General features: G+C 42.0%; 1 protein-coding gene and 1 long non-coding RNA gene across 12 annotated transcripts; one reads left to right on the top strand and one right to left on the bottom strand.

The window, feature by feature from the left end:
* Window positions 1–326: 326 nt before the first annotated feature.
* Window positions 327–13,453, top strand: LOC103057324 (uncharacterized). Of its 11 annotated transcripts, none has more exons than XR_015798023.1 (8): window positions 327–463; window positions 1,016–1,608; window positions 1,768–1,900; window positions 2,088–2,173; window positions 2,650–2,776; window positions 4,274–6,085; window positions 6,597–6,713; window positions 8,744–13,450. XR_015798023.1 is itself a non-coding variant. In XM_088151343.1 (6 exons), the coding sequence occupies exons 2-6, from the start codon at window positions 1,195–1,197 to the stop codon at window positions 5,794–5,796; spliced, it is 2,283 nt and encodes a 760-aa protein (XP_088007469.1). In that variant the 5' UTR covers window positions 327–463; window positions 1,016–1,194; the 3' UTR covers window positions 5,797–13,453. The 11 variants fall into 11 exon arrangements, 2 of the variants coding, with proteins under 2 accessions (XP_088007469.1, XP_088007470.1); XR_015798026.1 differs by having other exon boundaries at window positions 4,274–5,991; XR_015798028.1 differs by having other exon boundaries at window positions 4,274–5,925.
* LOC148214499 (uncharacterized) lies at window positions 3,844–20,249 on the bottom strand. Its single transcript, XR_015798060.1, has 2 exons — window positions 16,946–20,249; window positions 3,844–4,191 (listed from the first exon to the last, which is right to left on the bottom strand). It is a non-coding gene; the product is annotated as an uncharacterized LOC148214499 (long non-coding RNA).
* Between the last annotated feature and the right edge of the window lie 13 nt (window positions 20,250–20,262).

Raw genomic sequence — 20,262 nt, forward strand, 5'->3', positions numbered from 1 at the left:
AGAAACCGAAAACGGCCTTTCAAGGGCTCCCTCCACCCTGCCAAGATGCCTTCACACGACGCATCAAAGGCGGCCGTGGCCGCCCGCGCAGTCACGTCTCCTGGCCCCGCCCCGGGGCGGCCCCCGCTTTCGTTCCAGAACGGGACCGGGGGAGGGGGAGCGGGCTCCCTGGGAATTCTGGGAGGAAGAAACTTCGGCCTTCAGCGGGCCGGCGACCCAATCTGCTCAGCAACCGCAGAGGCCTCTACCGCGCTGCACTCCCATTGGCCAAGCGTCCTCCCCTCGGCCAATCCCGACGCTGCCGCGGCAGGCGGGACCCACCGCGAGAAAGCGGCCCACCTGCCGGGCGGCTGGTCGGCTCGGCTGCCTGTCCTGCGGGAGGCTGGGCGTGGGCGTGGCGTGGGTGTGGCCGTGGCCGGAAGCGGGAGCGCCTCTCCCGGAGCCTTCGCGACGGCGGGCGCAGGTGGGTCTCGGAGGGGGACCTCGTGCTCTGGCCCGACCGGAGCTGAGCGGGCGGCCGGTGGGCCAGCCGGACGCCTGCCTCTCCCTCTGCTCTGTCTCGCAGGCGTGAATCCGGAGAGGCTCCGGCTGCTCCGGGGGGGCGGGAACGGGGCGCCCTCTGGGTCACGCGAGCCCTGGCGCCCCTTCCCTGCCCGAGTCCCTCCGGGACCCCCGCTGCAGATCCAGGGAGGGGGCCCGAGGCTGCAGACCCTCGACTCCCAGCGGACTCGGGCGGGCGACTGGGGCCGCCACTTTTGGGGCCCCTGGCCGGCGTGGCTGGCCCGCCGGGGCACCTGCCCGCAGCCTCGAGGCCCCTCCAAGCGGGAGGATGCTGAGCTGGGAGAGTTGCTCTGCTGGGCCTGCCCAAAGAAGCCCCTCCGGTCGGAGTGAAAAAGACCTCCGTTGACGAAGCGGCTCTGCGGGGAGGCTTGAATGGCAGGAGATTCCTAACAAGGCAAGGCTTGGAAGGGAGTCTCTAACGCACCGATGGTCCTTTGTTTTATTTACACTGTAGGTTGGGAACTAGAAGCAACTCGTGCCTCTGAAGGTCTTCCTTGCACAGAGACAAAAAGAATCGGGCAGCCAAGATGGCCCAGTGGCCCTGTTAAATTTCTCGTCAAATTCCGGTCCTGGGAAGGAAAGCAGCTTTGAAGACTTTCGCTCTTTGGGAGTTGCGCTCCAGCCCGGAGGAAAATGAACGGAGGAAGACCAGTGTGGGAAGGAGCGGCGGTTTGCCCTCCTCCTCTTTGTAGGGAGAGCAGCGCGATAGTCCCAGAAGGGGCCAGACAGAAGGTCCAGAATGAAGGAACAATCGGTTTCGGGGCAAAAAGACAATCCTTCAGGGAGTTCCGCTACCAGGATGCTGAGGGTCCCCGGGGACTCTGCAGCCGCCTCCACCACTTTTGCAATCAATGGTTGAACCCAGAAAAGCACACAAAAGCCCAGATGTTGGACCTGGTGGTCCTGGAGCAGTTCCTGGCCATCCTGCCTCCGGAGATGGGGAACTGGGTGCAAGAGTGTGGAGCCGAGACCAGTTCCCAGGCGGTGGCCCTGGCCGAAGGCTTTCTCCTGAGCCAGGCGGAGGAGAAGGAACGGGGAGAGATGCAGGTCTGGTTGGTTCCGAGCAGGGGAATAATGCCAGTCTTGAATATTTGAGGCATTTTTACATGGTACCGTTTCCACGCTGTGTTATATGCTTCTGAAGTTGGGTTGTTCTGTGTTCCCACCTGTGGTTCTTCTAATGCCCTTCTTTGCTGCTCTCCCCAGTTGCAGGTGGAGGCATCATTTCTGGGGTTGATTGCTGAGCCCCCCGAACCAAGAAGGAATCCAGTAAATCTTGGTCACAACTATTTTCTTGGGGATATCTCTCCAAAGGATCTAAGTCAGGACGTGACGCCAGGTAAGGGAGGATTCCTTCTGATTGCAGCAAAGTTCTTAATAGTTCTCAGAGGGTTTTCATTCCTGGTCTTTTAAAATCAACTCATGGCCTTGCCTGTTTGAATGGCATTTGTTTCTAGTTTTCCTCTAAATGTATAAAACATTCTTTTAAAAAATGTCTATTTCCATCATCTTTGTCTCAATCCTAGAGAACAGAGTCATATACCAGCTGGTAGTAGGAGAAACGTCTCCCCTTTCTGGTGAAGCAGAAACAGATGTTGGGCTTCCAGCGCAGGTAGGAGGAAAATTTCCTGTGCCCTGAAAAGTGCACATGTGATTAAGACAAGAAGCATTCAGTCCATCCCCCCCAAAATTCAACCACTGTTTCAGTGTGAGTTCCTTTCCTCCCCAGGAGGCTCACCTGTCTTGTCCTTCCATTGACTGGCTGACTTTCAATAAAAGGTTAGAGCTGGAGCAGCTCTGGAGGATGTAAGGCAGAACTGGAGATGATGAGTCCAGAACAAGTTTGTGATTCAGGCATTCAATTTGTTATTCAGGCATTCAGAGGCACTGAAACCTGTGGAGTTGCAGTGAATTTACAACCTTTGGGACCAAGGTGGTGTCAAGAGGATGGAGAAAGAAATCTTTCCTGTTACTCTTTCAAATTCTGTAGCCAGCCAGAAAAAGTTTATGAATTTCACTGCTTCAGGGGTTTCTGAGACAACTTGATTTTTCCCAGCATTTTATTAGTAAGAAACTTTTCTCTTTCAGGGTCCCATATCCTTCAAGGAGTTGTCTGTCTGTTTTACCAAGGAGGAATGGGACCTGCTGGATCCCAAACAGAAAGCTCTGCATGAGGAAGTCATGCTGGAGACATCTTGGAATGTAGCTTCTCTATGTAAGAACTCCTCTTTGCCTTCTGTCCAAATATGGTGTTTTTTAGTTGGAAGCAATCTGTTTAGCTGTTTCTTCCAAAGAATTCTCTACCTGAGACACCAGCCTAGCCATTTGATTCTGTGAGCTGAAATCCAGAGTGAGCTTCAGATAAGCAACCTGTGCAAAGTGCTACCTGTTATATTAGCTACTGACCTATAGGAGGAGCTAGGCAACCAGCTGCATCCTTATTGACTCTTCATGTATAGGTAGGTATCTTCCATACTACATGTTCTATATTCAGCCCTTTGAACACATAGCCTTGAACTTGATGACCATATTTTGCATTTAGCGTTAGACCTGCCTTGGCCAGGTGGCCAGTAGCTTTCAGGAATTGAGGTCTTACAGAAGCTTAAGCAGGTACGCGTTCCTTTTTTCTATATGCTTTCATACTTGAGAGTGTTGTGATTTTTATTGTTCTGGGTCTCAGGCCATAGTAGCTCTAAAGCTAAATGCACTGTATGATCAAGTGTAAGGTGTGTTGTGTAGTGCATCCTACTGGTCAGTAGCTATAACAACATTCAAAGCTATATACATCTTAAGGAGAGGCAATCTTGAGGTTCCTAGCATGTGGTGCAGAAGCATAGCTTTTATAAAGTGCTATCTTTCCCTCCACCAGAGCCAAATACAACATCTACCTTAATAGGATTTAATTATGAAATGGATTTTGGAATCTTAGGAGATTTCTCCAAGAAATTGCCAGTCCAGCACGGGGGAAATTCAAATTTCATGTTTGGACCATTTGAATTTTTTAAAAAAATTCAATAGATAATGGCCCCAATAGAAATGTGTGATATGATCATCTTATAATCCTGGAAACTGATTTGTTCTGAAGACCTTAAACAGAATATTATAAAGGATAGAATCCAGGAAAAAGAAGCCAAACTAATTAGGGGAATGGAGAATTTGCTCTACTGGGAAAGATGACAGTAATTTGGATTATTTAACCTGGAGCAAAGGGACATATGATGAGGGATATAAAATCATGCACTGCATAGAACATATAAATAAAAAGTCGCTTGCTCACTCACAGTATTACAGCTCAGGTTCCTCTATTAAAGTTATTTGTTTGATTGATTGATGACCATATACATAGATTTTTTCCATGACAATCTGTTCTTTCGGGTCTTTCAATGGTACACTCATCGCCATCGTAACTAAATCCATCCACCTTATTGATGGGTGTCCTCTTCTTCACATTCCTTCCACTTTCCAAGCATTAGAGCCTTTTTCAGAGAGCTAGATCTTCGCATAATATATCCAAAGTAGGATAATTTGAGCATGGCCATTTGTGCCTCAAGTTGATTTGTTCGATGATCCATTTGCTTGATATCTTGGTTGTCCATGGTATTCTCAGGAGTCTTCTCCAAATGTGAGATACTAAGGAGCAAAAAAGGGAATTACTACTTCACCAATGTATAGCAAAGCTGGAATTTTCTGCCACTGTTCTTTCTCTCTCAAGCAGGCAATGAACAGAAGAATGAGATTTACCAGGAACCGGGGGTAACACCATTACAAGTTTTTAAAGTTGAAGTGAGAGAAGACACCTTTCCAAATCAATGGCAACCAAAAAGTGAAGACGGAATCCAGTTAAATGATCAACAGAAAATAAATCCTCCTCCGTTATGTCTGGAAATCTATGATTTGCTAACCCAAGAAGATCTTAATGGAGAGAGGATGGGACAGTGTTTAGGCTGTGATGAAATACTTGAAGAACAATCAAACCTCAGTAACTCATGTGAATGGAGACAGGAAAGAAACTGGTATAATCAGAGCTCCCCTCATTGGAGAGATGAGATGGGGGGAAAAGCATTTGAATGTAAAGACTATGGAAACAACTTCAACTATACCAGTAAACCTATTTCCCATAAAAAGAACCACACTGGAGAGAATTCATATAAATGTATAGTGTGTGGAAGGAGTTTCACGAGGAATGATAAACTGATCGCCCATATTAGAATTCACACAGGGGAGAAACCATATAGATGCACGGAGTGTGGAAAGAGCTTCACAAGGAACGATAAACTGATAGCCCATATTAGAATTCACACAGGGGAGAAACCATATAAATGCATGGAGTGTGGAAAGAGCTTCACAAGGAACGATAAACTTATCAACCATATAAGAATTCACACAGGGGAGAAACCATATAAATGCATGGAGTGTGGAAAGAGATTCACAAAGAGCACAGATCTTACTTCCCATAAAAGGATCCACACAAAAGAGAAACCATATAAATGCACAGAGTGTGGAAAGAGCTACAGTCATTCTAGTAATCTGAGTACCCATAAGAGTATCCACAAAAAGGAAAAACCACATAAATGCATGGAGTGTGGAAAGAGCTTCATAAGGAGCACAGATCTTACTTCTCATAAAAGGATCCATACAGGAGAGAAACCACATCAATGTATGGAGTGTGGAAGAAGCTTTACTCACTACAATACCCTTACTTCCCATAAAACCATCCATACAGGGGAAAAATCATATACATGCGTGGATTGTGGAAAGAGCTTCAGGACAAACAGTTCTCTAACTTCCCACAAAAGGATCCACACAGGGGAGAAACCATATAAATGCATAGAGTGTGGAAGAAGCTTCCGGACAAGTAGTTATCTTACTTACCATAAAAGAATTCACACAGGAGAAAAACCCTATCAGTGCATGGACTGTGGAAAGAGCTTCAATCTCTCTAGCACGTTTACTTTCCATAAAGCAATCCATACAGGAGAGAAACCCTATCAATGCATGGACTGTGGAAAGAGCTTCAATCACCCCAGTACCCTTACTTCTCACAAAAGGATCCACACAGGAGAGAAACCCTATCAATGCATAGAGTGTGGAAAGAGCTTCAATCACTCCAGCAACCTTGCTTCCCATAAAAGGATCCACACAGGGCAGCGAAAATATAAATGCCTAGCATGTGGAAAGGGTTTTACTCAGAGTTCTCACCTTACTTCCCATAAAAAAATCCACAGTGAGGATTAACTATATAAATGCATAAAATGTGGTAAGAGCTTTCATTTTTGGGATCTGATCACCCATGAAGGATGACACATGGAAAATTAACTGGAGTGCTTCAGTGAGAACATTCATCTTAATTGACCTCAAAAGGAGGTATCTGCATATATCCCAAAATTGCTTCTAATTTTTCTTATCTGAGATCACACCTGGCCTTTGAGGGTGAGCAGTGTCCTACCTTTCAAACATAACACTGGTTGTGTTCAGGAGGAAGTCTAAATTTGATTTTTAAGCAATATGAAGATCAACATGTTAAGTATGCATTATACATATACTCCCTTGTATTTTTAATGATTTCTCTTGTGTTAAAAGTTACAGGCTGATAATCAACCTTATAAGGGGCTTTGGGAGCCACACCCAAACTTTCCAAGGGTCGTGTGATTCCTTGGCCTGTGGTTGTGCAGAATTTACTCTGGGCTCTCAGGTGATAGGGTTGACTCTGCTCTTACTTGCATTCCCCCCCCCCCCCGTCCCCAGGCAAAATGTACAGTGCTACAGAAATAAAGAAAAAATATTTTTTTCTCAATGTTTCATAAAATTAGTTTTAGGAATGATTTCCATTAGTGTTTCCATTAATTTCTATTAATTTGCCTGTACCTGAAAGCCAAACGATGGGTTCCTTAAATAAAAGTGGTTGGCCCATGAACTTACCTCAAAATTATAGAAGAATTTAAAATGTCCAAAGGCCCTGCTTAGCCAATTAGTTGATGCAGATTAAAGATAAAGTTGAGAATGTTTGTTGAATATTCAAAATGTTGTCTTTCTAGACCTGTTGATGATCGATATGTTTTGGAGGAGAATTTATAGAAATGAATGGGATGTGGAAAAACCTTCCAACACTGCAGTGACTTTATTCCATATAAAGCATACTATTTAGAAATAAGGTACGGAAAGAGGCCGACTTCAAATCTTACTCAGTATGACACGAATCAGAGGTCAAGACCCAAAAATGTATGGAATGAAGGAAAAGCTGCAGCAGTAGAATTCCTTAATATGCATGAAATCTCAAGGCCTTTGTAACGTCAGAGCCAGATTTCTGCAGTGCAATTCATATACAATTGAAGATGGTCTGCAAACTGCTGTTGACACAGAAGATGGGTGCCTGATTATTAAGTAGATTATGTGCCAGTGTTGACTCTTAACAACCACATAGATAGATGTTCTCCATGATAAACTGTCCCTAACCTGGTCTTTCAGATTTTCCCTGATTATTAAATGAGACCACCTAATACTGATTCTGAGGCCACCAGATTTAATTAAGTTGTAGATATTCATCTAAAAAAACCTACCTGGCTTAGAAGTCAAGTCCTAAAAAAAGGTGGTCTTGCTCCATATCATTCAGCATCTGCAGGAAGATCAGCAGATTGGTTGGACTCCTGCAGTGGCCAAGGTATTCCCCAGAAGAAAGTGCAGCTTATTTTTAGATAATAAGGGCACATCTATTTGCCCAACATTTGTAGAATAAGCTGCCCCATGATCAGCCTCTCTTACTTTTCTTCTCCAACAAGAGCTCTGATTTGATTTTTGTACTAAACATTGTGGAGAGTTGGTTTTGTTGTAATATTTTTTTCAGATAGCCTTTTTTTTTTTTTTGGTTAATGGCATTAGTACTGTAGTACAGTATCTATAAATGAATGACATCCTTGAAGCATTAGTTTCAAACTGATCTTGGTAGGTTAGAGAAATAGGCTGAAAATAACAAAATGAGACCATGCAAAGTTCTTCACTTAGGAAAAGGAAACCAAATATACAGATATAAAATGGGGATATCTGGTTTAGCAGTAGTAATTCGGAACCGAAGCATGAAACTTAGGCAATTTGAGCAGTGATTATGAATCAGGGTGTGATGGAGTATTAAAAAGGGAAATGTGGTTTCTCTTCTTTTTGACAAAGTGATTCATTAACTGCTATATTTAAATAGTTTGAACTTTTTGTTGTTTATAATATGTTTTTGGCACATTCAATGAATATATAATTTATATAAAACATTAGCATTTTTTCATAGAAGTCCAAATTGATTTTATGTTTTCATATGGGGCTGGCTCTTTATTTTGTAGACTTGTTTGATTTATATGGTTGTCCTACTCAGCATATAATTTAGGATGGCATCTTGAATATTGATCACTCTTCATAAATACTTTGAGGCAAATTTAGATGAGAGAGAAAAGCACAACTTTTTTTTAATTAACATAAATGCTGGAAATTAAACCTTTTCCCCTGCTTTTCTTAAAACATCTCCAGATTTTCTCTTTTCCCTCTCAGAGATGTAATTGTTCACCAACGGTGGAAATCTGCAGGAGAACATTGAATGTTTGAGACTAGTATGACAGAACAGTTCTAGGGTTCTGTTAGGATCAGGAACACCCAGATTTTAACACAGACTCACCTCCTTGATTATCGTTGCCCAAGACCCACTCTGGGTCTTGCAGCTTCTAAAGCAGGTCCACACAACTTGCAGAGGGAAAAGGGCCAGCCTAAAAATAATCGCAGGTCACAAAGGAATATCTGGCACACCAATCAGCTGTGTGACAGCAGTAAAGGAGCTGACGGTGTCTGTAAGGCCTGGAGGTGTTGCTCAGCAGTGTATCTTTTGGGGAGGAAGTAGCTGCAGAAACCTAGGTGGTGGATCCTTCCTGGTGGCAGCAACATTGGATTGGTTATTTTTCAGAAAAATGTCGGTGGACCACATATTGTACAGGCCTATCCTAAAGGCTCAACAAGCTGGGAAGATATTTTTGAGTGAAGGCCACGTTCAATCTTATGTTTTTTTGTGGGTTGCAGTCAGAGGAGGGAAAAGGAATGTGCAAAAAAAAAAAAAAGTGAAGAGATGGGAACAGAGCAGAAAAAGTGGTGGTGTGGGGAATCAACATTACAGTGTAATAAATTAATAAGTAAAATAATGGTTCTCTTGCAGTGGTCAACCCAGTGCTTCTAAGAAGTCTAGGAGCTGTAACAAAGAGGACTGCACATACTCATGGATCTCTCTTTCACCATTGGTTGAATATAAACTTTCCCAAACAAGCTCTTATTTTACACAATATTTTCTTCATACGGAACACATGCAAATATGTGATTTAACACTAGCAAATAAGCAGGAGGTTGTGGGGGCGAAGAGAGATGAAACTATAGAGTGCTATCTCACTGGGAAGTAATGTATTTCTGTTTATTTGTTTTATATCTTTTTTTTAATAGTTATTTGCTGTTTTATTTCCTTGCACATGTTTTTCTTTCTTTTAAGTATAGATTCTATATATATGTAATACAGTGCTATCTGAATATTAATTTGAGGTTCTATGTGAGCAATATTAGAAAACATGATAAATATTCAAACGTAAAAAAGTTCATTATTAGATATTTGTTAAATGGTACAGGTTATAAAATGAATTGGTATTGGTTGATAAGTGGGCCAAAATAAAATTAATGAAGTTAGCTAGTCTTAATGTAAAAGGGCTGACAATCTAAGAAACACAATGTAATCTTAACATATTTAAAATCATTAAGGGCAGATATTGCTTATCTACAAGAGACTCATCTAACAAAACAGGATAAATCTATATTAATGAATGATTGGGTGAGACAGGTTTACCTCACAGATACTTGGACAGAAGCTAAAGGTGTGGCCATATTGGTTCAAAAAGGCTTTCCAATTGATGTACAACAGGTTATTTATGTAAATGGACATTATTTAATTTTATGTGCTAAAATAGCAGGGACCGTAATAGCTATGGTTAATGTTTATGGACCTAATTTAGATTCTCCTGTTATGTTTTATGAATGTTTAGGGCATTACTAACAAAACTGGATGGATAACTACATGTGAAGATTGCCTCCTGGCTGCTAGATAGTAACGCCTTTGTTCATTTGAGAGCCAGTTTGGTGGTGTGGGTAAGTCATCAGGCTAGAAACCAGGTGACCATGAATTCTAGTGCTGCCTAGGCACAAAGTCAGCTGGGTGACCTTGGGCCAATCATTTTCTCCCAGCCCTAGAAAGGAGGCAGTGGCAAACCGCTTCTGAAAAACCTTACCAAGAAAACTGCAGGAACTTGTCCAGGCAGTCTCCACAATTAAACGGATAAAAAATACATATTTATGTTTTATGAATATTTTTGACATTAGAATGAATGCATTTATGATAAGGTGGTAATAGGAGATTTTAATGAAATATTGGATCCTGAGCTTGATAGAAATACACCGGCACAAAAAAAAAATCATTAGGGAAGGAAACAATTAAGATTTATATAGAAGAATTGAATTTAATAGACCCTTGGCGTTTGATGTATCCAACTAAAAAAGAATACACATTTTATTGAAGTATGCACCAGAATTTTTTAGGCTTTATTATTTTTTAATATCACCAACTTTATATCACCAAATTCAAGAATGTAATATCGATGTTTGTTATATATCAGACCATAATGCAATTGTGCGTTTTAGAAACTGGTCAAGGTATCAAGAAATTGGTATTTCAGTGTCTCCTTATTAAATGATAAAGAATTTGTACCACATATGCACAAAGGGCAAAGAGACCTTGCAGTACTTTTATTTGAATTCAGAAACATCAAGTGCCCGGATTTTTGAATGGGAAGCATATAAATCATATATCTGAGGTTGAATTATTGCTTATGCATTATACAAAAATAAGATTAAAAATAAAACAGAAAATAACTTGAAAGATGAATTGAAACGTTTATGGGCACATGCCCATCTACACTGTATAGAGAAATAGAGAAGAAGAAATATGAACTAAATACTATAATATCACAGCAGACAGAATTCATGCTAACATGTTTATGACAGATACTGGGAGCATGGGAAAAGACCTGGTAAGGTTTTGGCTAATTGCTTAAAGCAAAAGAAAGATAGGGCAATGATTCCAAATATTAGAGGTGAAAGAGATGAAATATATAAAACTTCAAAGGATATAAATTGTCTATTTTTCAAATTCTATTCAGAATTATATAGCAAATCAGAGAATGTATTGATAATATTAAATATCTTTTAAATAATATTAACCTAACACATTTAAATGATACACAAAAACAATTTTTGTTTGCTCCAGTATCTAAGGTGGAGATCAAATAATTTTTAAAATGGCAAGTGGTAAAACATCAGGATTGGATGGATTTCCTATAGAGATTATATTTATAGAACTTTTGGTGCCAAAACTTTGTCAATTTCATGATATATTTGATAAGGGAATATTATCAGAGACATTTAATCAGGCCTATGTTACACTTATACCAAAATTGGGTAAACATCATACTTAGTGTGCTAATTATCAATCTTATTAATGTTGATACAAAGATCTTAACAGCAGTGCCAGCAAATACAGCAAGCGATACCATTCATTATTAAGAACGATCAAGCAGGGTTTATAAAAACTAGGCAAGCAGCTGACATTACGTTAGTTGTAGATTTAATAGACTTGAATAAAAATAAAGACTAGTTTGTAATTTCATCATTAGATGCTGAAAAGCCTTTGACAAAATATATAGTACATGTTTGCTGTACTAAACAGGTTTGGATTTCCTTTGAAATTCATAAATGAAAGCAACTTTTGGAAGATTATCTTCTGCTACAGTCTGTCCAAACTAGAAGGAAAATAGGAGATTCTCCACAGAGATTGGAAAGAACAGTGAAAGATCTCTCCCACAAAACTGCAGCTCCAACAATCTGGCATTCACCTTGGGAAGTTTCCTCCTCCTCCTTGCTTAGCAAATTAGAGTAGGGCCAGGCAGGAACGCAGAGAGGTGGTCTTAATCCACCTGGAGGTCTCATGAACAGCATTTTTTAAAATAATTATTAAATTTTAAAATAGATACAAACTAACAACTAATCAAGAAAAAGAAAAGAACAAGTGCAGAAAGATAAATGAAAAAAGTGAATAAATTAAACAGCTACCTATTTAGAAAACTTTGCAAGGAAATTTTTAAAATCTATGGAGAATAACTTATGGTCCAGTGTCCTAGGGCCCAGTTATGAGACAAAAGCTCACCATCTTTAGCTGATCTCTAAGAGCTGTTTGGTTGGACATAATTATCCCTAGGAAATAGGTCTGCAGGTTAGACTTCAGTGTAGAATAAAAAGAAGCAGCAATTAAAAAAAAAACATTCCCACTTTGTTCCCAAGAAAACAATATGGGTGTGCTCAAGAAGGAGAGGAGACTTCAATATTCTCAGAGATAAAAAGGACAAATCAAAAGGTACTGATAACATCTAGTATTGTTGGAGAAAGAAAAGAAAAAGAAAAACTAAAGGTGCAAGAGTTGGACATACTTGCCTTGTCCCTAAAAAAATCTGAAGTATGTCCTAGGTTCATATATTAGACTAAACCAACATGACAATGGACACCATCATTCATATAAAAGGCCTATTTTCTAGTTATCACCGTCTGTCTTTAGAAGGTCAGGAATATACACATATGCACGCACACGCACACATTTATTACAGCCATAAGGCCAGATATGGTGGGGAATATAACATTCAGCTTATCACTCCTCATTTGCGTCCTCCTTTTGATCATGGCCATACAAGATGATGCAGCAGTAGGATTTGAATGCAAAATGCTTTCATAATTCTCATAGCAGTCACAAAAGTAGTGACTGCTACTACTAAAAGGATCTATATAAGAAAAATCATAGGAAATTGTGGAAAGTTAATGAACTTTCATTTTATCCTAGTGAACTAATTTTCCATAAAATAAACTACATGGAAAAGAAACGAGTGCGAAAGGGCTTCCATGTGAATGGTTAACTCACTTGATTTCAGAAAAAAGGAACCATATAAATTAGAAATACGTTAACTTCTATTGCTTGGGGTCAGCCTTGGCCTTGATGGAGAGCAAGATGTGCCTGCCAGGTGAGCTGGCAGTGTTACGCTTTCCTAAATTAAGTCTAGAAGACCTGTGCTGTACAATCCAGATGGTAACTAGCAAAGAGATAGTCTGCTGCCATCTTGTGCTATCCATATTTCTACCTCCAGATCTAAAGATATTATCTAACTGCTGCGTTTGTAGTTAGCTTCGAGAGTTGCCTCCTATTTTTCCTTTGCTAGCTCCCTTTTCTGTTGTCTGGGAAGTAATGCTGGACTTAGTTCACAGCAAATTTGTGTTTTCTCCCTCTCTCCTCCATGATGCAAATGTGACTTCCCCTTTATTTCCTCTTGAATTGGAAGGACTGGGAAAAGGGGAATTTCTCAGGAAGAAAGTTAATTACTGGCACTCCATGCTGCTATGCCCAGCAACAAAACTAGTCATCAGATTGCATTGTTCCTACTGATTGAATATTTTCTTCTTAGTCAGTCCTGGCCCTACCATTGGACAGAGGGGACAAATTCAACCCAGGGCATTAGAGACTTTATGTGATGAAAAGGGCTGGCATCGCAAAGTGTATTGACGTTCCTGTTTAAATACAAATACCTCCTTTTTATATAGGTATTATATATATAAAAGGATTTGATGAATGTTTAGTTTTTTCCCCTATTTGACCCATTATTTTTCATAGAAGTTTGGATTGATGTTACGGTTGTTTTTCTAATTCCTTTTGATCCCTTTGTGGCAAATTAAGACAGAGAAATAAAAAGATCATTTTAAATCTACACAAATACTGGAAATTGAGAACTCTTCTGGCATTTCAGCTTTGGTACTAGAATCATAAAATCCTAGGGTGGGAGGCGACTCTAGGGGGCAAAATTTTGCCTACCAGGGCAAAAATCCTCATACCATTCCAGGCAAGTGACTGTCCAGCCCTGGCTTGAGAATCTCCAATCACAGATTACCCACAACTCCAGGAGGGAGGCTGTTCCGCTGGTCAACAGCTCTCATGGTCAAATAGTTCTGTCACCATTGGTCAAAGATAAACTTTTTCTGAACCAGCTCTCTATTCTAAATATTTCAAGTGTCAAAAAAGTAGTGCATTCATCCTGGCTCTTCTTGACCTCTTGGCAGCTTTCAATACCATCGACCATGGTATCCTTTGGGATCGCTGCAGGAGTTGGGAGCGGGGGGCACAGTTTTGTGCTGGTTCATCTCCTTCCTCCAAGGCTGATCCCAAACAGTGTTGATAAAGAGCGAGAGGTCCAGCCCGTGGCCCCTGCTTTGTGTGGGATGCCGCAGGGCTCAGTGCTCTCTCCACTCCTTTTTAACTCTATGTGAAGCTGCTGGGTGAGATCATCCATCACCACAGGGTGAGGTATCATCAGTATGTGGATGATGTATACATCTCCGCTCCGTTATACATCTCCGCCCTAGGTGAATCAAGTGTTGCTGTGGATGTTCTTTCGCAGTACTTGAAGGCTGTGGAGGTCTGGATGGGGAACAACGCGCTTCAGCTAGGTAACGGGACCCTTAACACTTTTGGGACCCCAGGCTTGGGCACATAGCCAGGTTTTTAAAGCCTTATGGAAGGCTAGCAGGATCGGAGCCATCCTGAGCTCCAAAGGAAGAATGTTCCAAAGAGCAGGGGCTGCTGCTGAGAAGGCGCACCTTCTGGTCCCCACCAGCCGACATTGCTTGGCTGACAGGATCTGCAGCACCCCCAATCCTCTCGACCGAATTGGACAGGTAGAAACTATTGGGAGAAGAGAGTCCCTTAGGTAACCCAATTCCAAGCCACGCACGGCTTTAAAGGTGACAACCAGCACCTTGAATTGCACCCAGAAACACACCGGTAACCAATGCAGCTCCCGAAGTAGTGGTGTTACATGCGATGCATATCCAGCACTATTCACTACTCGTGCAGCCACATTTTGCACTAGTTGAAGCTTCTGAATGCTCTTCAAGGGCAGCCCCATGTAGAGCGCATTGCAGTAATCCAAACGAGGTAACAAGGGCACGAGTGACTTTGAGGAGAGCCTCCCAGTCCAGAAATGGGCGCAATTGGAGCGCAACCTGAAGGTGTGCAAAGGCCCTCTTAGCCACGGTTGCCACCTGCTCTTCAAGCAGGAGCTGTGAGTCCATTCATTGTATTCTGAAGAGGTTGTAAAATTTCATCCTCAAAAATAAGACCCTGGTGATCCATCTGGCCCAAGTTCTTTTCCTGGCTTAATCTTTTTCATGGCTTCCAAAACTTCCATTATTGTTACGGCTCCATTCATAGTCTGTCTTTGTATATCTGTAAGCCATGGTAAATGTTGAACTTTTAGATAAAATATCCTGTCCTTCATACAAATTAGATTAATACCGGTGAAAAGCTTTTTGTATAGCCACATTGCCTGTTAAAACTGTATCTCCTACTTGAAGCCTCAAAATCATCCTCTTTTCTTTCTCCTTCCTTAATTTATAAGCTAGCCATTTCCCTGGTTTATTTGCAAATTCAACATTCTTTTGTTTAGCATAGTTCATTTTAGTTTCCATTTCTCTTACTGCTAACAAGGATAGCTGTTGCTGTAGAAGTTTAATTTGATATAAAATGCTTGTCTTTGTGGCGATCTCTTTAATTCTTCCTCTTTTCTCTTAATCTCCTGTAAAATTTCCACTGGAAAACTGTCAGCGTCTTAGACCAAGCTAAATCTAAAAACACAAGGGAATTCCTGGAAGCTTGGTATTCAGACAAGTCAGCCATCAAAAGGCACATAGAGATAAACAACATTTACAAACTATTCAAGAGAGACAATAAAAAGGAAACAAAAAGACCTCCTCACCACCAATCAGCACCCAGATAAGCAGGGGTTAACACCAGGATTAACACCAGACAAACAATCAAACAGTAAACAACAGCCTAATCTAGGAATTACCAAGGAAAAAACAACTCCCCCACTTAACACTGACAGGGCAAGCTACCGTATATAAACAGATACCAAACCCCACTCCCTTCTAGCACTGAAGATGTTATCTAGATGGGTAACGAAACATCTGCGAGAAAACAACCAAGCTCAGAGAACCCCAAGGACTCCTCAAATAGTTCTGACGCCACTGGTCAGAGGTAAATGTTTCTGAATCAGCTCTCTATTCTAAATATTCCATGTTTTCATCGCATGGTACACGTGGAAAGATGTAATTAAATAACCTGTGAATGAGGGGTTTGGGGAGCCATATTCTCATCCAAAATGGCATTCCTAGCTCTTCTTTTCTGCAATGGGATTTCTCACAGAACTCTTTGCAAGCTCACCTTCTGCCCAAACTAGGGGGAAAACTGAGTTGTGTAAAGGGAAAATTAAACAGCAAACCCTTTTTTTCTCTCCCAGGAATTTCTCCAAAAAGGAGATCAGGAGACAAGGCTGGGTTTTGTTTGGGGGAGCTGTCTGGATCTTCCCACCCAGCAAAGAAGGGATGGATGGAAAATAGTCAGGAAGGTCATGAGGAGGAACACTGACTTTTCCAGTGGAGATGTACTCAAGCTGTCGAGATCTCTCTACTTATGAGTAAAATGTTTGAATTTTGAAATGAGCTCCTGTGCGAGTTGTTCCCACACATAAAGAGGAGTGTCCACTGGGTGCCATAATATTGTTGGTTTTATGTCCTTTTCTGTCCATTACACTCCTGTCCTGGAATCTCCTGGTCTCTCCATAGGAAAGCATGAGAAAGACGCAGTTCCTAGCTCTCACCAATACCTGCCAGCATTGCTTCTCTGGATTCCACATGAGACAAACAAGCCAAAGAATTAATGGACATAAATTTGACATCAGAACCCAGAACAAGGACAAAGCATTAGCAGAGGGTTTTAGCCTTCCATTCTACTGCATTCTACCGCAGATCTCAAAGGTTTGGATCAAAGAATCTTCACCAGCAGAATTGAACAGCTGAACTGTTCATACTTCAAGAGGTTTCAGGTTACCTCAGAAACTCTCAACAAACCCTATGGGTTTGTTACAAGATATATTTTTGTAAAAGTAAGAAGTTGTTTAAAACCCCGCTTTCAATTGTTTTATAAAAGTCAATTTGGTCCCTTCATTCCTGCGTTTACCAAGTTTCTACGTTACTGTATATTCTCCTATACTGTATCGTCTTTGTGGTCCACTCAATTGTGTTGCCTTAAATAATTTTTAAACCGTCAAAAGAGTATTGTGATGGTAGCAGAACAAAAGGTAAATAAAGGAAAAGGCCCTCATGCCAAGGAAAGTGTACTTATCTGGCAGGGGAGATACCTCGATCATGGAGCAGTGCCGTAATTTTTACTTACAGTAGAACTGTGTTTCTCAGCCTTGGCAATTTTAAGATGTGTGGACTTCAAGTCCCAGAATTCCCAGCCAGTACTGAAAACATTGCATTAGAAGTTGGTGAGCCGAAAGAACGACACATCAGTGGAGAGACATCGATATCAAATTATTGTGATGTAAAGATTGTCAGAAGATGAATCCTTTCCTAAGTGGAAGAGAGACATAGAAGTAGTTTTTGACATAAAAATGAACAAATAGACCATCATGGCTGCTAAATTATGGCTTTAGTAAAAGAATGTCCCCAAAGAAGTTTCCAGGGTGAAGTTGTTGAGGGTAGAAGAGATGAAGAAGGGGCTGTTTTGCAAGGAAGTGACATCAGCAAAAGTGGAGCTAATTAATAACAATTGAAATTAAACTGAGGTCATAAATTGTTAGACCTACACTCCTCACTTTGACATGCAGATTTGCATTCCACAAGAGTGGTCCTCATTTGACATGGAATCAACTGTTAGACTGGCATTCCACAACAAAATGGGTCATTAATCTCGGTTTTAAGTCTGCTAATTGACCAGAAGGGGAAGATGTTCATTAGATAGGTAAATAGCCGTAAACAGCTGTCAAGCCCAGGGGGAATTCGGAGGAAAGACGGAAGAGAGAAAGCAGATGTGAAAGATTCATGGACGTGGGCACCTATAGCTTGGAAAGATGTAATGGTATTTTGGGATAAGTGCACATGCTCAACTGTGTGACCAATCATGTACTTTCTGGTGGTGATGCTGTCTTTGAAAAGTATAAAAGATACATGTTTCCTTTGTTTGGGGCTCTCTTCTTGGGAAGGAGTCCTCAATTACTAAGGTGCCTTAATGAATGAGTAAATGAGTTTCTCGAGTCGAGTCTTTCATTGGGTTAAAGGACTGGGCTGAAACCACCGTTTTGTGGACAACAGAAGTGTAGAGAAAGAGAGGGAGAAACAGATCTGCAGGAGAATTTCAAATATTTGAGACCAGAATGACAGAGCAGTTATGGGGTTGGCCCAGATTAGGAAAACCCAGATTTAAATACAGATTAAGCCACAGCGCCTCCTAGTTTGTCTTTTGCCAAGACCCTTTCTGGGTCTTTCAGCTCCTAAAGGCCCACCAAGCTCTAAAAATGAGGTTTTGAATGAAGCCCATATAACTCTTTGAGGCAAATCAAGAGGGGCTTAAAAAGGAGACATTTGCATTAACAGGAAATACTGGAAATTGAAACTATGAGCAGAGTCAGTTTCAGGGCTGACAGAGGAAACCTCACCAAGAAATACCAAACAATTGGAGACGGTTCAAACAATTGTTTTTATCAAACCATGAACGTTGGACTGTGCTGCAAAAATGAACTCTCTATGTTTTAGAGTTCTTTTACAGCAAACACATTTTTCGTGAAACAGCATAGACAAGGAAAATATTTTTGTAGCTGATAAGAAAGGAATGTGAGAGCACAGCATTTCCCAAACAGCTTGTTTTTCTTCTTGAATCCAGTCGATACTTGTTCTACAGTATGCCTGCCTATTCAACCTTGGTGCACAACCGCTGCTATTAATTGGAGGCTGATTTATTCCTCGCTTTTCTGTCTCACGTTCAGATTCTGCCACTTGCCTTTTTGAGGAGCTGAGGGGCTAAAGAGAAAAACTCCTTAGTCTAGCCTGTAATCCCTTAATTCTGGGTCAGTCAGTTTGTGATTAGAGTTCATAGGCTTGCACTACAGAATCGTGGCAGCACCAGCCAGCTTCTGTTTCCCAAGCCCTGAATGCTGGCCACAGTGCAAAGCCTTTCCTTTTCTTTTTATTCATGAGGAGTGCTCACAAGTAAGTTGTTTCATCCATATCCTATGTTCCATTTCCTGGGAACTGCAATCCTGGATTACAGGGGTCCCAAGAAACACGATTCGGTTTTCTGGAGTTTTTTTACATATTTGCAAACAGACAACCCAAAATAGGTGCAGATGAAGTGAGTAGGGGCTACTTTCTCTGGGGTGTTTGTTTCCCCTTTTAAAATCTTAGCACATGCAAACATGTAGAAAGTTGGGGAGTTTGAGATGACTAAGGGGCATCCTTGCATTCTAAGGGACCTCAGGAAAAAAATGGGGGGTACCTCCAGGTGGCTGCATCTCAAGGTTCAGACACAGAGGCAAAATCAGTGGGATTTTGCTTGGGCCAGTAAGCCCCCTTCCCCTCTGTGTAGCAGGCAAATCTCACTAGAAGCATTATGGAAATTTGCCAACAGGGCAAAAGGCAGTGATACTTGATTTTAAATTCCAAAACTGAGAGAGGTATAGCACGGGCATCTCTCTTTTCACCTTGGTACGTCCTCTCCATCTCTACAGCATACTGATAACCGGTTTTTATACCCTCCTTGTACTTAAGTAAACTTTTAAACCAATAGGACCATCCAAACAAAGGAGAGGGAATCATAGAAAGAAGGGCAGAGGGAACATCTGGATGAGATTTAGGGGTTAGGATCTTGAGTAATCAACTGCAATCAGGGACAGGGATAATTTTAAGCAGTATCAACTTGGGTTTAGGAGAAGGCCAATCTCAGTAGAGAAGGAAGAAAACAGGGCGGAAGACTTGTCCTTTTCTAAAACCCAAGAGCGCCACGAGGAAAAGAAAGGGAGATGAGAGAAGCTTTTCTTATCAAAGCTGCAATACTCTACTATGAAAGGAACAAAATTAACAGAGAAAAGATACAGAAAAGTAAAGTGTTCCTAACACAGCCATAATGGCCTATTGGTTCACTTTTAGGTCAAGAATCTGCTCTCCATACTTCTCTTTTCCACTTTGAGTACTTCTCAATCCTCCTCCCTCCTTCCCTCAGCACGTTCATGAGGAGACTTCATTGCTCCCACTCCTTTTCTACCGCTGCCTCGCCCGTCGACCAACATCGGGCGGCCGCACTGGCCTCTCGGTTCGTTTCGAGGCCAGCACGCCGCCCTCGGCCACGCTCTTTCCCCCTCAGCGGCGCCAGCGACGCGTCTTCGGACCGCCGTTGCCTCCCAGGCTCCCTGCGGCTCCGCTGCCTCTCCCCCAGGAGTCCCTCCTCCTGCTCCCCAACCTCGACGTCACCCTTAGGTCAGGCCTGGGGTTCCGCCACGCCCAAACCCGACTCCGGGTTTAGAAAGCCGGTCAGTCTGAGGGAGATGCGGGGAGCGCAGGCCCTGGGAGCAAGGGAAGAAACGGGCCGCGATGCAGAAACCGAAAACGGCCTTTCAAGGGCTCCCTCCACCCTGCCAAGATGCCTTCACACGACGCATCAAAGGCGGCCGTGGCCGCCCGCGCAGTCACGTCTCCTGGCCCCGCCCCGGGGCG

This window comes from Python bivittatus, unplaced genomic scaffold (genome assembly GCF_059951505.1).
Source record: "Python bivittatus isolate LINGU-HERP-01145 unplaced genomic scaffold, Pbiv_v1 ctg000650_np1212, whole genome shotgun sequence".
NCBI classification, from domain to species: domain Eukaryota; kingdom Metazoa; phylum Chordata; class Lepidosauria; order Squamata; family Pythonidae; genus Python; species Python bivittatus.

Bases quoted from the DNA above. Each gene is read 5' to 3' on its own strand.
- LOC103057324 (XM_088151343.1), top strand. From the start codon at position 1,195: ATGAACGGAGGAAGACCAGTGTGGGAAGGAGCGGCGGTTTGCCCTCCT. The intron at 1,609-1,767 runs GTCTGGTTGGTT...TGCTCTCCCCAG, and splicing joins AGGAACGGGGAGAGATGCAG to TTGCAGGTGGAGGCATCATT. The intron at 1,901-2,087 runs GTAAGGGAGGAT...TCTCAATCCTAG, and splicing joins AAGTCAGGACGTGACGCCAG to AGAACAGAGTCATATACCAG.